At 26.7% G+C, this 17,046-nt stretch overlaps 1 protein-coding gene and 1 long non-coding RNA gene across 2 annotated transcripts; one reads left to right on the top strand and one right to left on the bottom strand.

Moving 5' to 3' along the window:
- Positions 1–253: 253 nt before the first annotated feature.
- Positions 254–1,430, top strand: LOC105362173 (uncharacterized). The gene is made up of 3 exons (XR_912870.1): positions 254–345; positions 409–450; positions 1,299–1,430. It is a non-coding gene; the product is annotated as an uncharacterized LOC105362173 (long non-coding RNA).
- A 1,987-nt stretch (positions 1,431–3,417) lies between these two features.
- LOC105362171 (poly(A)-specific ribonuclease PARN) lies at positions 3,418–15,235 on the bottom strand. Its single transcript, XM_011499534.1, has 11 exons — positions 15,028–15,235; positions 14,635–14,946; positions 14,182–14,467; positions 13,976–14,097; positions 13,658–13,881; positions 13,506–13,575; positions 13,372–13,427; positions 13,204–13,290; positions 12,700–12,895; positions 5,761–5,864; positions 3,418–3,800 (listed from the first exon to the last, which is right to left on the bottom strand). Exons 1-11 carry the CDS (start codon positions 15,087–15,089, stop codon positions 3,691–3,693), a joined length of 1,629 nt encoding a protein of 542 aa, XP_011497836.1. The 5' UTR covers positions 15,090–15,235; the 3' UTR covers positions 3,418–3,690.
- Between the last annotated feature and the right edge of the window lie 1,811 nt (positions 15,236–17,046).

The raw sequence follows: 17,046 nt of genomic DNA, 5'->3' as shown, positions 1-17,046 counted from the left end.
ATAAATTGGCCAATTTAATCAAGTTTAGTTAACATTTCTTCTCTCTACATCGTATAGTTCCACGTTTTAAAATATGTTATAAAAATAAAAAATACCATTTACGTAATAATATGTGAAAATTATAATAATCATAAATAATTATTGATCGATTTTAAAGCTATTTCGTGTAAATGAATGGCAGCATTTTTATCAGATTAAAGTAAGTTTTTTGGAAAAACATATCAAATGTTGAAATAAAATTTCTAACATTTATTTCTTTTCGAAACTAATATTAGAATAGAAATATGAATTTTTTTATCTTAGGATTGTTAACAATTACATGTTGTATAATGGTAATTGTGAAAGGTAATCGTAACATATTATTGTTGGTATAAAATAGTTCCATTTACTAAAATTTTCTGTCTACAGGTAGACCTCAAGAACTAAGAAATTGTTTAAAGCGCTGTAGAAGTAAGGAAATTATAGATCTTTTAATCTTTATAACTCATAATTCTATTAAATGCATTTAACACCTATTAAAAAGTAATATCTATAAAATGGTTATATTTTCTAAAATTAAAAATGATAAATATATTATAAATATAAGATTAGATATTTTTTATATATAGTTAATATGTATAACTATATGAAACTCTTTTTTTTTTTTTTGGAAATGTTGAACCTTATTTTTCAGTAATTATACACTTATAGTATTGTATTTTTATTAGTATTTAACAAGGCAGAAATCATGAAAAGTTTTGTTTGAGTTTTATATGCATTGTATAAGAAATGATTAAAAGCAACATTCTCCAATAACAAGTTCGACAGTCAAATAAAATAATCCTTATTATGTATAGCGTTAGAAACATATTGACTATCGACGCATGAAAATGTTTCAACGGGATAAATAAACAAGATATATCTATTCTTATCCTTTAATTTAATAATTAAGTTTATACATTTTTCGAATGACTGCAGATTATTTTACAATATTTATAGTTTGCTGTAATATTTCGAATAACGTTAAGTACAAAGGGAAATCATTCTCTTCGAAGCTGATATTTTGTATACATATGAACAATGTAAATTAAAAAAACCGTGTTTTGAAAAAAAAAAAGGTTAAAATCTATTTCATATAGATACCTTTTCAACTCTGAAATAATATTTAAAACTAAATTTTGTAAAAGTGCATTAAGCGACAAAAATTTATATAAATTAAATTACAATAATTAATTATAAAATTACTCAAAATTAAATAAGTTACAATATATAAGTACATACGGTCTCATTTAAAATTATTTTTGAAAATTATGTTTTAGAAACTTCTGAATATTCAGAATCAAGAAAACTAAAATGTAGCGATAAATGCATTGATCGATATTTCAGTTCACCAATATACCCGGGAAAATAGAAGAAATCAAGAAATTGTGTTTAGTATTAATGTTGTAAGGCCACTCTTATGTTATTATATGTAATTCTTAAAACTTAAAACTCTTATGTAATTATAAGTATCATTGTAATTAAATTGTTATATATAAAATAAAAGTTAGCTTGATTTTTTAGAAAAATTTTATTCATCGTAAACATGTATTTACAGTTTCGAGCTAAACATTAGATTTCCCTATTCCAGTCAATTATTTATTGTATTACATCGTGGATGCGTATAATTCAAATATAAGCCTTCAAATTAGAAAAAAATATATAAAAGCTTAGCCAAGCTTTGACATCGGATCAGTGTATCGTAATTTCTTTATTTCTTATTTGTAATAAAAACAATGGTTGGATTTAATATTTTTTAAAATAAATATTAATAAAATTTATAATCTTCCCGTTTGAATTTAATATTTGCGCACTTTTAACACCTTTAATAACAATTTTATTATATAATTGTTTTAATTAATATTTGATTACGCTTTATCAAAATATTGTCTTTTTAATAATCACAAATGTTCACAAATTCAATTTAGAATTTTGTGAAAAAATATCATAGAATATAAAGTAAAAGAAATTGTTAATTACTTTTAAAGCTCTGAAGTTCTGATTTGTTGTTTTACATATTGATGGTAAAATGAAGTAAAAATGAAATATCATTGGCTATCTCACCTACTAAACAAAGATTTAAAACCAAAGGTAAGATTTTTAAATATTGATATCTAGATACAAAATATTAAAGTCATAATGTTTCTTTTAAACAAGCATATATTGAAAAGATTTAAAAAATATTACTTTAATAATGAAAGACAGCTTTTTTAGCTACAAATCCAAAAACAAACAAACACGTACGTTACATAAATTAGCGTAAAAAATATTCCAACTAAGATCACGAATTTATCAGTTATTATACATATAACTTACAAGGTTATTTTACATGTGGATTTTCAAAATTAAAGAATATTCATTTTCAAACAATTTAAAATCCTTATCCATCAAGATTACAATCCTATCTTACGAGCTATATCTGTTTCAACTACAAACAAATTAAAGATTTTATTCTTTTGAAAGTATTTAAATTGTAGCTATTTTAAAAACCCAAGCTTCAAGGTTATTTTGTATTTTGTTTTGGTTTGAATTTACGTATATATTCACATTTAATTCTGTGAGTATTCGAATGACTGCATAAAAATAAATAAGAAATAGCTTTCTCTAAGATACGAGTTTACTATCCACGAAAATATAATTACTAGACAAAAAAAAAAAAAAAAAAAAAAAAAAAAAAAAAAAAAAAAAAGAAGAAGAAATAAACAGTTTTGTCGATTACTAGCAAGGAAGAAATTTTTGTACAGCTAAGTATTTATTATATTTCACTAAATTTTCACAAAAATTAAAATATTTAAAATTGACATTTTAATCTAGACCTTACGGTATTCAAAGTATATAAAAATTTTCAATAGCTGAAAAAATGATCAGAATTAAATTTATAAGCTTTCGAAAATAAATGTATATTAAGTAATATATAGATAATTAACATTTCGAGTAAAAGAATTCATTAATGATCTTATATCTGTCATTTTTGTGATTGGAACATAATGAAATTTCACAAGTGTTAAATAATTGAAGTGTACATGCCAAAAAAATCGCAAATATTACCGAACCTTATTTGTTCACATTGAACGAACCACCTGTGCCTTCACTGTATAATTAAATCTAAGAAAATATTAAAATTAAAAGTTTTTAATAGAAAATGTTGAAAATTTAAATGTTCAATTTACAAACAAAAGTTTCTATAAATTTATATTCACCAATCACACATTTCACCTTTATCAATATACTTAACATGTTATTTACTAAAATCTTGAAAAAAAAAAAAAAAAAACAATAAAATTCTATCTATAATCAATAGTAATTTCCAAATTTTTCTACAACATTCAAATTTTGTACATGTTTAATAAAATAAATAACGACAGACGATTTCAACTTATTTGATTTATTTAACCTTCGTCAAAACTTAAAATTTAAAGCATATGAAACCTATCATTGATTTAAATAAAAACAATGAAATAACATGTGATATAGTAAAAGCTTATTGTATAATACATATGATCATATATTGTTCCAATTTTTTCTCTCACTCTGTTATTTTGCATTCACGCTTTCATTAAAAAATTTTCCATATCTATTTGTGATGAAAGTTAAATTGCAACAATGTTCCACGAATCAAATTTAATTGGGGCAATTAGTCCTTACATTCAGAATATACAAGTTGTATTAACTTTATCTCCACGTTTCATTTTCAGCGAAAGCCTTCTGATTGTCGTCACTTTTATTTTGCACTTCAGTTTCCACATTAGTTTGAATGCGATTTCTCTTCCGCCTTCGTTTACCTGCGCACACAACGAGACACCACATTGAAATTAAATAATATTAGGATCAAGAGTGTAAAAATAATTTTCTTTTCTATATTTAATAATCGATGCAATTTAATTTATCACTTGGATAGAATATAGATTTTCTTAGCCTACATAAAGAGAATAAATTAAGTCTTATTTAAATAAATATTGTTTCTAACCAATTGTTTCATTCGTTCAACTAATTACTATTAATATTTATAAGATAAAAATAAATTCGCATTTTTTTAATAGAAAAATTTCAAGATAAGCACTGAATAATTTTATCAGAATTTAAATTGACTAAGTAATTACATTGGTTGCAGAAGGCTGTTGATTTGAAAAATTATTGATTGATATTTTAATTTTTAATTTTAAATAAGCATGTAAGTTATACGATATGTAAAAACTTATATAGTAAATAAATGCACACAATCAATGATAAAATAAAAATAATAATAAACACTACGGATGAGTAAAATCTTATATTATCAACTTAATTACATAGTGAAAAGGTATAATTTAGCTATCTAAAACTGATAATGTATTTTAAATATTTTTCAATACCTGTAGCAATATAAAAAAAGTTACATAAAGCAAATTTCGTACAAAATTTGTTTCATAGTACTGTTATGAAGAAGTCCTTTATTTAACATGTAAGAAAAATGTAAAATGCATTTTCTATATTTTCACTAATTATAATTAATAATTTCATAAACATTCTTAAATATTATTGAATTCATTAATACGACCAGATTTTAACGTGTAAATTTTGTAAAGATAATTAAATTTCTAAGTCACGTATTACATTATGTTTTATGAAACGTGAGTCATCACGTTCCTATAACCTGATCACTTGTGTCTAAAAAGTAAATGCGTATTATTAAATCATTAAATCGCAATTATTTAACGCAGAACTAATTATAATAAAAGAGTTAAAATATAAATTTGAATTATATAAATAAATGAATGCTATATTTCATACAAATTTAACACATAATCTCGAATTTCGTGCGAGTTCATTTTCAATTAAATATTATATCTATTTGCGTATTATTATGCCGATAAAATGATTCTGAAATATTTTAAGTATTAATTAAAACGACTAATTACTATTAATAGGAATACATAATTATATTCTCTACGCTTTATAATATATAATAATTGATAAAATTGAAACAGGTGATAAAATGCACTCTGAATCAAAATTTTGTCTTTTAACTCATAGACGGCTAGCAAAATATTATTATTATAAGTAAGAAACTAACGAGTAACTAAATTTATTAAGCATTACACTTAGCATTCGATATCCGCACGAAATTTCTAAATCTTTATTAATCGCAGCTATTATATATATATATATATATATATATATAAATATAAATATATATAACTTCGCCAATGAATTTTAATAAAGGCGCGAGGACGTATGCGCGTGCGCTGTTTTGTATTCTTGAATAATGTTTTGCATGAAAAACACAATTATGAAAGGCAACTGAATTTCAGTTAAGCTCACGTTCTTTATAAGCTCAACTACCACATTATCGATACACTTGAATAGGCGTGTCTCTCCCGCCATATATTCACAACACAGTGATAAAGTAAAATGCCAGCAGTATTCCGATGAGCCTTAGTGCGTTCATCCATGTGCAGCGCTTGAAGATTCCCGTGGCTGTAATCATCGCCGTTCTCTCTAACTTTCGCAGACTCACGGACTTCAACTCTTCGTCGTAGGTCCTTCTCCTCGTCCTTCGCTTGACCTGCGGGAAACTGTTCACTTTCCTCTTAGGGACACGCTTTATCCAATCACTGAATATCCCGTAGCAGCTCGATACGCCTTTCCAATTGACTCCCGGTGCTGCTGCATTTCTTTGCGCTTGATTGCCCGTCCGTCCACTCATTAATACGCACTCTTCACTTTTATTGTGTAGATTGATGAATTTTGAATGGTTATTACCTGATGCCACTTCCCAGCCATCCTCATCTGTATTCAACGTCGTGGATTTCGAACCGGTCGTTGTTGGCGGTGGCGAGGACTCTATTTTTGTGGGCGATTCGCAACTGTAAAATAAGAGAGGAAAGAATTAATCGTATCGAGAATGGAAGCTGCGCGAGCTTCATCATATTGTTATTAAATTGTCGCATTTCGAACGAGTCTCACTAATATGTAAAATATTATGTCTTCGTTAAAAATGTACTGTTTCCTTACCACGTTGTAAAAGAGTACAAAACCTAGTACGAATAACAGCATAAACATTAAATATTTCAATATTGCCAGATGGTGTTCACAATTAATTAATAAATTAAATATTCTAATCAAATGAAAAAAAAAAGTTTATTTATAATTGAGAATATAAATAAATACCTGCTGTACTAAAAACTCTATGTCCACAGAAGTATCAACGGAAATTTATGAAAAAAATATTAACGTGAGTATATTTTTCTTCAAAACAATTGTCTTTGTCATTAGTATCGATATTGTTGCTATAATCTAATTAAGTAAACCTCAATGTTACGCATTTATTATTATTGGATTTGCTAAGACATTTTATTTATACACTATGCTCAATATAACAAATAAAAAAATATATCTACTAATTTCTAATATACGTACTTATGAATATAACTGAATAGATACAAACAAACTGTTTGAATTGAAATTTATTACATTGAATAAAATTCTTTTTTATCGTTAACGATAAATTAATGTTCGGATTACTACTGGTAAATGAGCAGCCTATGTTTCATGAATTCATACAAGGAGACTTAACTTTTAAAAGTACTTATAAACTTGAATTTTCATCGACAATTTAAATAGATTTTATTAACAATAATGTCAAAACTGATACCAAAAGCCTCTTGAAAGCGATTCAATCGACAAAAAAATATCATTCTTGGGAATTGAATTGTTTATACATATGAATACTTTTAAAATTGCACAATAAAAAGGTACAATGTTTGTTAGCAAATTCATTATACTATCAGCAAAAACGTTAATTTTCAGTAATTACTTTATGAACAACCAAATACAAATTAACTTATTATAGATGTTCAAAAATTAGTTTCCTTACAGGTACTTTAAGGACATCTTTCTTAATCCTTTCTAGTTATTTAAAATCTCTTATTATGACTAAAACGTTTTATCGAACATACCTTTAATACGGTATAAATAGTTGCAAAAGTCAATGTAATGCAGTAAACTGGATGAAAAGTTTGCAAAATTTGTATTCAACTTTTTATACCAATTCGAGTTGAATTTAATTATGAGCATGCGATTGCACGATTTAAATTCACGCACAATTTATATTAGATATTCTAACAGAAAAGTTTCTACTATTAATACTTTCTTTTATATTAGTACTAATCTTTATTTGTTTAATACCATATATTTTTGAATATATTGAAAATGAAATAGAATAAAAAAACTTTTGTCAAACAAATATAAGCTTATTCGTATTCATTTTTATCGAGAATATTTCTTAAAAATGCAGCATAAGTTATTTTACACAAAGCCAAATTGGTATGTGCCATGTTAATGCTTAAACCAAATTAAATTAATATTTAAAAATTACTCCCAAATTGACTATTTTATACTGAAAAAAGTATGGAGGCTGTGATTGGTTGCTGAAAAATATGTCGTATCTTAAAAATTCCTGAAACATTAAAATATCAATTTTTATCTGAAAAATGTCCGAATATAAGCCACTGACTGTTTCAAAAAACTTTTATTCAATTATAATTATATTAAATAAACATATTTTATAGGATGCAAGAAAATTTTTTAAAATGTATAAGCAAATAAAATACAACTAAAGCAAGAGTATCAAGAACAACGAAAATAATAAGAAACAGTAGATTCTAGCATTTGTCATACTTTCAACAGTAATATTAAAAGAAAAGTATCTACTCGTAACTACTAAGCATAAAATATTAATAAAATGAAAATTTTTCATTAGTAAATTTATAATATAGCAAATTTATAGTATACGAAAAAACAATTAAAAAAACGTATTGATTTATTTTATTAGTGTTGAATATTGAAACGCATGCAAACAACAAAAGAACTATTCCTAAAGAAATAAATATCGAGATATAAAGAGTAATGTAGAAGTATTAAGTAAATTAAATTTAGTTTAAAATTTGATTTATTTCATTAATTACAAAAATTATAATAAAAAATACAATTAATTAGCATAAGTATAAGGACAAAATTGTAAATGGGTATGACAAAATTATACGTTTCTACTTATTAATAATGGTAAGTAAAGTATTGTAAAGTATTATTACAATTATGATAAATTATATTTCAAGCATTTCAACTTAAGTAATTCATTGTTTTTTAAAGTAAAAATGAATTAAAACCTCCAGTTACGAAAAATATCTACATATAAAAGAATAAATAATGTATTTCAAACAAATTATCTCTAGATTGCACAAATAATATTTTAACCAAAATATTAAAAAATATATATATTGTAATATATCTTTTTTATTTTTATTTCATTCATATTTTTTTAAGAAAATAACATTTGTATGAAAAAAATATAATGATAATTCTATATTGCAAAACTTAGTTCATATATGCGCTTTAAATAAACTAAATCATTAAGATAAAATGTATAATAATGATTATATTTGATATTTTATTTTAATTTATTAAACTGAATTGTTAATATTTCCTCGCTCATGTTAATCAGTTAAAAAATTATTACATTATACTGCTTTTCTTTAGAAAACATTTTTATTAGAACATAATTATTATAATATTTCTTTATATAACATTATAAATACCCACTATTTTGTATCAAATTTTTTTACAAAAGTTTTAAAAAAGTATTTTTTACACAAACTTAATCAAATTCAAAATTATTAAATATATAACATTGATTTGGATTATTGCAAAACACTTTATATGATAGATAAAACATTTCGTCTTAAATAAATGTCAATTAAACCTAATTTTTACTTAAATTATATATAAATTCATAAATATCAATCACAAAATTAGTTTTGCTCATTCAAGTTTTGTTAAGTATAAGTAAAAGTAAAAAAAAGTAAGATGTTAAAAATGTTGCTAATAAATACAAATATGAAATAAAAAATAATAAATAACAGATGAAATACTTTAGATAATTAATATGCCTTTTTTAATTTCTCGAAATAGATTAAATATTGAATAGCCAAAGTGTAATAGTTAATTAAAAATATTATCATAAACTAAATGATGAATATAAAGAAACATCTGAATTATGTTCGAACAAAAGTTTTGGTTAAGAAATTTATTACTGCATGAATATAATATCCAGAATATTCTGTTTTTAATAATAAGCAGAAATAATACTTATGAAACTAATTGAAAAAATATATTTAATTACATGTATATACATTATTTCTTTCATTGTTATAAAATAAAAATTACGTTTCACATTAAAAATATGTCTGTGCTTACAAACCATATAATTTCTGTTATAAAATATTTTTTGAAAAATGTTTTGACAATGTTTCTTTGGAAAAATGGACAATTTTAAGACATTCTTCTATGGAATTTTACTATTTAAGATCATAATTAAGCTTAGATGAATCAAAATCATAGTCATTTACGGCGATTTTACCTGAAAAAATAATAAAATATAATAATCAGCATGAAACCTTTATGTACAACTCAAAAAATATAATACTTTTATTATTTCTGTTAATGGCTATATTTAGAGCTCAAATGGGAAAAAATATTTGAAAATTATCTATCAAAAATTCCATTATCTGTGGTTACGATATTTTAAATTTACTTTTTTATTCTATTTATATTGTAATTTTTGTTGGTTTTTTTTTTCCCCCCATTATTATAATAAAAAGATTTTGGTGTTAACGATAACCAAATAATAGTTAAGAATACTTTAATCTTTCAACACTGGTAATACCATTTAATAAGAATAAAGTAAAAAAATATATATTTTTCTTTAGCAGCTTCTTTAGCACAATAAAGGCCTCATATTGAATTTTTTTTATTGACTAATTATATCATTAATAAAAATTATTTGAAATAACTATGATTTTCTCTCTAAGGTAGCAAATATATATTATGACTTCTTATTTTCAATTTGCAAATGCTATGAAATAAGAAATTCATAGCATTTTATCATTTGCTTATTCTAAATATGCTGATGAATTATGGCCTCCAAATATTATATATATGTGAGTGAGTCGGTATTATTAGAAAGTACAAATAAATCTAAATTAGAAACTATTTTATTGTTAAGAAAATATTCATGGTCCTGGAAATAAACTTTGAAATGATTAAAATTCCATTTTTGCCAATACATGCTATAAAAATGTACAATTTTAAAAAACAGCATAATCTACTAAATTTAAATTTAATTTAAATCTAATGTTATTGTTTTCAAAATCAAATATGTCAAAATGATGGGGTTCAAATATTGAATTTAAAACTATTTTCACTTAATAGCATAACGAAAGAGAAAAATATTTAACCGCATAGTAAAAGAGATTAAGTACAAATTCATCCATCGATACAATTTAGAGTTTTTATTTAATAGGGAACGAAAGAATAAATAATAAAGAATGAAAAAAAATTTTATTTTTATTTATTTAACCAACTGAGATATGACTTAGAGAATAGTTTAATGATAGTAATCATTAGACACCTAATATTAGGATTCTGAAGATTATGAAGCTTCGATGCCAAGATAAGAGATTTTATTATCATTCATCATTACATATCTTATCTATAACATGTACTTGTGTATTATATATACAATATGTGCATATGTATAAGCAAACTTTCGTATCATAGATTAAAGATTCATGTGTTTGATGAAGAGACGAAAACAAAAATAAAATGACAAGTTTTATACTAAAATACTATTTTATTAAACATTATCCATAAACCAATATCAACTAAGTTAAGCAATAAAAATAAATTCCAATGAGCAAATTCTTCAAGCAAATGAAATTATTAAAATTCACACAATAAATAGTCTATAGAGTATCGACTAGAGTTTGGAAAAAAATGTATACTATTTATTTTGTATAATTATTAATAACGAAGTGTGGAATAAATTAGTACATAACTCGTAGAAAAATATATGATGATGGTTATTTTGATCTTACATGACATCTTATTTTTAACGCTACAGCACATATGGTATAGATATATTCGAAATTATTTTGATAATTTGCTCCTAATTTAAATCAAGTTTTATTTTTATAATCATTATTTCAATATTGATTACATTATTATTAAGATTATTATATAACTTTGCTGCGTATGTCTACAATTTACAAATTTTACGCTATAATCAAAAGTATAATTTGTAAATCCTGCATTAAGTAAAAGGTAGCAGAAGGAAACATAAATGTTCGTTTAAAATTTTCATAAAGTAATGAAGCAAAAGTAAAAGAATAAAGTAATTGAGTCATTCGTAAGAAATAGAGTGTATAAGATGGTAATGGACCGACTCAATTATTTACCGACGCACACCTTATATTGTATGTAATAAAGTGTCGGCGTTAACTAATCGCGTAATTAAATTATTAAATCTTTAGGGTTCGCTTCGGTTAAATTCCTTCCGGCACGTACTCTATTGGCAATTAATTTTTTCGACTATCCACGAGTGTTTTTAATGTGCGACAGAACAACGGCTACCGTCACTTTTTATAATCACACGTGCAATGCAAGTAAAGCGAATATCTAACGTTTTGTGCTAAACTGGCGCTTGAAAAATCCGCACAAGGCAAAGACTCGCTGCAATGTATTTCAATTTAAAATCGATTAATCGCAAGAGGAATGAAATAACTTTACGTCTCGTTTACGTATAAGAGCAGGAAATTAAAATCTTACATCTCCTGTAATTAAAAGCTCTTTATATGAAACGAATTTAGAAACGAGAGATAATCCATTATTATGAATGCTTACATTATTTTTAACGAATAATTAAGTGTTTGTATATAAGCGTTTGTAATTTATATAAATGCACATGTACATTTATATGTATATCATCTGAGGAATAATAATTGATCGGCCTAAATTTTTCTAAAATCGTGATTTTTAGTTCATTATTAATTACTATTAATTATACAATTCATGCCATGACAAACATTATATTTTATTCATTTTCATTGATTTCTTTCATATTTATTACTTTACTCTTTATTGCAGTTATTTATTTATTCGATATATAATCAACTTTGTATAATTCTATATTAAATGAACATATTGTTTATAGTATTGAATGCCTTTATAATTAACAACATTGTTATACAATATCTTAAATTTAAATAAAAATTTTAAAATAAATACAAATACTATTATAATATTTTATAAATTCTATTATATAAATTCTATTTTATAAATTCTATTATATAAATTCTATTATATAAAACTATTATATAAATTCTATTATTAAAGTTATGATTTAATAAGTATTTTTGCCTTTTCTAATAATTATAAGTATAGTATATTATTTTAACGAGACTTACGTTATTATTGTAATATATAATTATGAATCGATATTTTAGAAAACAGACGAACCACTAAATTGAGTAATTCAAAGAAAAATAATTTAATATATGTCTATATAGATATATATTTCTTTTGAAATAAATGTTATAAAATACAGACAAGCATAAATATACAGTCAATAGTAAAGAATCTACGATTCTACGATAAATTTTTATTGCTCCAATATTAAATTCCAATACTAGGAATTCTAAAAATTTTAAAAGTAATAATAAGAGCTAAATAAACTTTATAACCAACTATGAGATGATAAATTTAGAATTATTAAATTATGCAGATTAATTTTATTTACTAAGAATAGAGTAATCTAATTGAAATGTTAGATACAATTAATACAATTAAAATTGATATGCTACTTACTCAGATATTTTTCGTTTTCGTTCTGGTTTCACTTGATGCTCACGTTCAAGATTTGCATGATGTTCTCTGTATTTTTTTATACTATAATGCTTATTATGCGGCTTAACAAGATCGTTCATAACAGCGCTAATCTGATCACGCCGATATAAGGCAACGTAAGCAGATTTATCCGTCAGCCATGAAACAAAAGCACCTCCTAGAGAAATATAGATAAAAACTACTATGTAAAAACTAACGATCGTGTACGTAAAATAGTGGCGTATAATGTTAATGTTACTAATGAGTCATTAAAACAACTAACACAACCCTATAACAAAATATAAAAGTTACAGGAAACATACAATGTACTGTAAATCAAATATTTGTTTATCAATTTAAAATTTCATTCAAAATTCAAGCATATAACATATATTTTAATTACCTAATATAATGAAACATAATATGAAATCAATACAGAGAAATTCAATTTCACCATCGAGACAAATAGAAAGATATTAAACTCACCATATGGGGTAAAGAGTTGTGAAAGATCACTGTATTTCCACTCTTTGGGAAAAGTTATATGGAAAACATGATCTCTACTTGGATTTGCTAAAATATAAATGTATCATTTGTCTCTGCTCTTATGTTTTTTCTTTAATTTACAAGATTTTTGGTAATGCAGGAACTTACGATCTTTTCCCGTAAGATTAATGTATGGATAGTCTTTTAGTCTTGTTATTAGTAATCTGTAAAGACATTCAGATAGAAATAAAATATTTAACATAAAGAGAACATTTTATACGAATTAAATATATAAATCTTACTTATTTAAGAATGGATTTAATAGCTGAGAATCTGCAAGTACTGTGGATACTTGTGGCCGCTGTAAGGAACCTGTAACGAATGGGCAATGTATTATAATTAAATAACTTTTAGACAGCGTGCAATCTTTTAAAATGTTAAATTAAATATTAACCAAGTCTGTTGGATAATGCGATGAAGCAAAGTCCAGTGATAAAAGCATCGTAACCAGCTTCGTGTGACTTATTATTCGATATTTTGTAACTCCGATCACTGACGTCTTCGGTCTCGGGTAATTCAAACGGCGAATTGTGCAAAGTTTCTAATAACTGATGAAGAACTGATGGTACCGAGTCTTTAAATTGTGCTGACTGACAAATAATTTTAGTGTCTAAAAGTCTAAAAACAAAATGAAACGTTAAATCGGAAATTTGTTAAATGTAAAATATATTTGTAAAATTCTCGAATAATTGTATAATGTTATTGTACGAACCGTGGGAAGAGACAATGTACAAGAGATTTAAACTTCAAATAACTTTCTGGTAATGAATCAAAAAACTGATTAATAATATGACACAAATCAAGGAGCATATTATGCCCAACAATTAGTTTGCCCTGAAAATTAATAATTTCTCAATTGTAATACAGATAAATCTATAAATTGTAGTAAAAATAATACAAACGTAATTAATATCTTACAGAGTTGGCAATTTTTTTTAAAAGTGCACTGAGTCCTACAGCTTCTTGTACTTCCAATTTTTGCTTTTCTCGTCGTTCAATTTCTCGTTGCTCTTCCTCCTCCTTGGTACCTATTTTATAAACAACAATGCACTGATTTGACTGATTGTCGTTCATAGTTTTGAGTCCAAATTTATTTGGCCATCTAAGTTTTACTTCTTGATATATAAGCCGTCTTATGAAAGAATTACATCTATCTATTATAATTTCTTTATCCTCTAAATTAATAAAATCTTTTATCCTGGAACTATAAAAAAGTAATGTCAATAAAATATGTGTGTGCGTGCGTGCGTGCGTGCGTGTGTATATATATATATATATATATACATACACACACATATATATATATATACAGATACAAATATGAATGATTCGATATAATTTTACTGTAATCAATTTTTAATAAATTTTTACCAAATCTCTTCAATTTGTGGTCTATCGTCATCAGAAATAGAAATAAGGTCGTAATTGTCTCTTATCTTTTGCTTCTCATCAAATTTCTTGTTTAACCAATTTTCATCATCTTTCTTTAAATAAGGTATTCCATATTTGAAAAGTTTGTTAAAATCGAAACCTTGATTAACTAAAAAATAAAGTTTGTTAAAATCGAACCCTTGATTAACTAAAAAATCTATACACGCCGCCTGACACAAAAATCTGCAATCGGGTGCCGATCGGTCGAAAGGTCGTGGAAACACATAAAAGTTATACGATCTTTGACTATATCTATATAAATATAAAAACAATATTGATTCATAGGAAATATCGATCGATTGCGACATACAAGGATAAAAGTAAATTACATACTTATTAGTTTCTGAATTATAAGTAAAAACGGATAGACCAAATTGAACCAGAAGGAAATCCATACAACCAGCTCTTAATTTGGCATAGTACTCTGATGGTGTATCGTAAGCACTGGTGTCCGATCCTAAATTCAGACCGGTAAATTCTCCGTCGATTGCCAAAAACGTGGCATCTTTCAACACATCGTCCAACTCGGTTAAAACTTCTTGGAAATCTAAAGCAACAAATATTACATTATAAGCGAGCAAATGTTTGAGCAAACGGTATCTTTATACATTCGACCAATCATTAAAAACATCTAATTCATATACTAGAAAGCAAAATCATAAAAATTCGCTTCAAAACAAGTCGGACAATTATTTCACAAAACTAACTTTACAAAGGCCGCTCTAGCTAAGCTAATAATGCATTTAAAACATAATGGAGATGATCGAGGACGATATTAACATTACAACAATATTCGTTCGTCTTAAAAGATCATCCAGCATTTCGAATTGTCTATTTATTTATTATAGCCTCGGTCGAAATTATTTCTGCATAAACACAAACGGTCACGCGAAACGATCCAATACATTGGGCTCTCGAGACAGCCAATGCCCTTGACTCGCAAACATGCAGGAAGTCGAGGTGAAGCGTAACGCCGAGTCCGGCAACTTTAACGATTACCCCAACTCGGCCCACGAGGTCAAAATCAGGGCCGCCCGCATAATCACGTGGCACGTGCTCGGGCAAGCGACTCGAGTAACCGCTCGCCTATCACACGTCTAACCCACATTCTAACCTCGTCACGCAGCTTCCGTGGGCGCGACGCTTCGCCGCTCCTTCCGTACCCTATCCTCTCGATGCCGCGTCTCGTAAATGGAAAATCTCCGGCGAAATAGTCACGATCTCGACTACTCGCTCGCAACCAGCCCAATATATCTAGGAGGAAATAATAAATTTGCCGAATCGTACTGGTGCGAGTTACTTCCATGACGGTTCCCTCCAAACTCTACGGTTCCTTTTTCCTTAGTTCAGTAGCTACTTCCTCCTCGATCTCAGATCGGTTATACAGCACCGTCCGGAAGACTCGTGATCATATCTCGGATGATGCCTCGCAGCTCGATTCTCGCCGTCGTCCTTGCCGTCGTTCGGTCGATTAAGTCACCACTCAAGCGGAACTTTTGTTTTACTTCTGAGAAATGGAGCTCGAGCTGGCTACTCGAACCAAAACGCGTAGGCCAAACAAGAGGAATAGCGCCCCCAAGCGCCCTCACGCGCCCCAACACTATTCCAACTTTCCTTGCTCCTGTCCGTGAACCTAGAACCTAAGCCCACGAGATCCTACGTACCCCCACTGATACGTCACGTGTCAATTGGTACGCGGCCTTTTTGCCAAAAGAAATTGCCGCCGCCTCACGGTCGACTTATGAATTCCTTATAGTAGGACGCGACGTTTCACCTTTTGGCCCCTCGCCGGTTTGCATCAGTCGGTTACGTCACGGGCGACTCGACAAGTGGCGCCACCGCGCGACACGAGGCCGCCCTTACGCACACCCAGCGCTGTTCATTTATCTAATTATTTATTTACTTATTTACTTGTTTACTTATTTGTTCGCTTATTAGAGTAATTCGATCGTTTGGCACCAACAAGCCGGGTAAAAGGAGGTACGTGTTAATTATAAATTACTTTAAATTCTGATCATTTAATGTGTCGAGTGAATGGAACGGCGATTGCGGCAGAACACTTACCAGCTTTTCAAATTCGAAATTTTTAAAATGTTGCGCATACGAGTGTCGAGCGTCGTTGGATCATTAGATAATAAAAATAAAAAATAAAAATTCATTCACGTACACTCTGGAGAAAAGAAATTTAAGAAAAGATTCTTAAAGGGAGAAATTGTGTATGACATTGATATTGTTGTTATGACACATTTATGAATTATACATACACACACACACACACACATATATATATATTTTATATGCGCGCATATACTTACGTATACACATAATATGTATGTATATACATATATATAT

Source organism: Ceratosolen solmsi, unplaced genomic scaffold (genome assembly GCF_000503995.2).
Source record: "Ceratosolen solmsi marchali unplaced genomic scaffold, CerSol_1.0 scaffold35, whole genome shotgun sequence".
Lineage (NCBI taxonomy): Eukaryota > Metazoa > Arthropoda > Insecta > Hymenoptera > Agaonidae > Ceratosolen > Ceratosolen solmsi.
The sequence above is the reverse complement of the archived record's forward strand: the minus strand, read 5'-3'. Positions and strand labels throughout refer to the sequence as shown.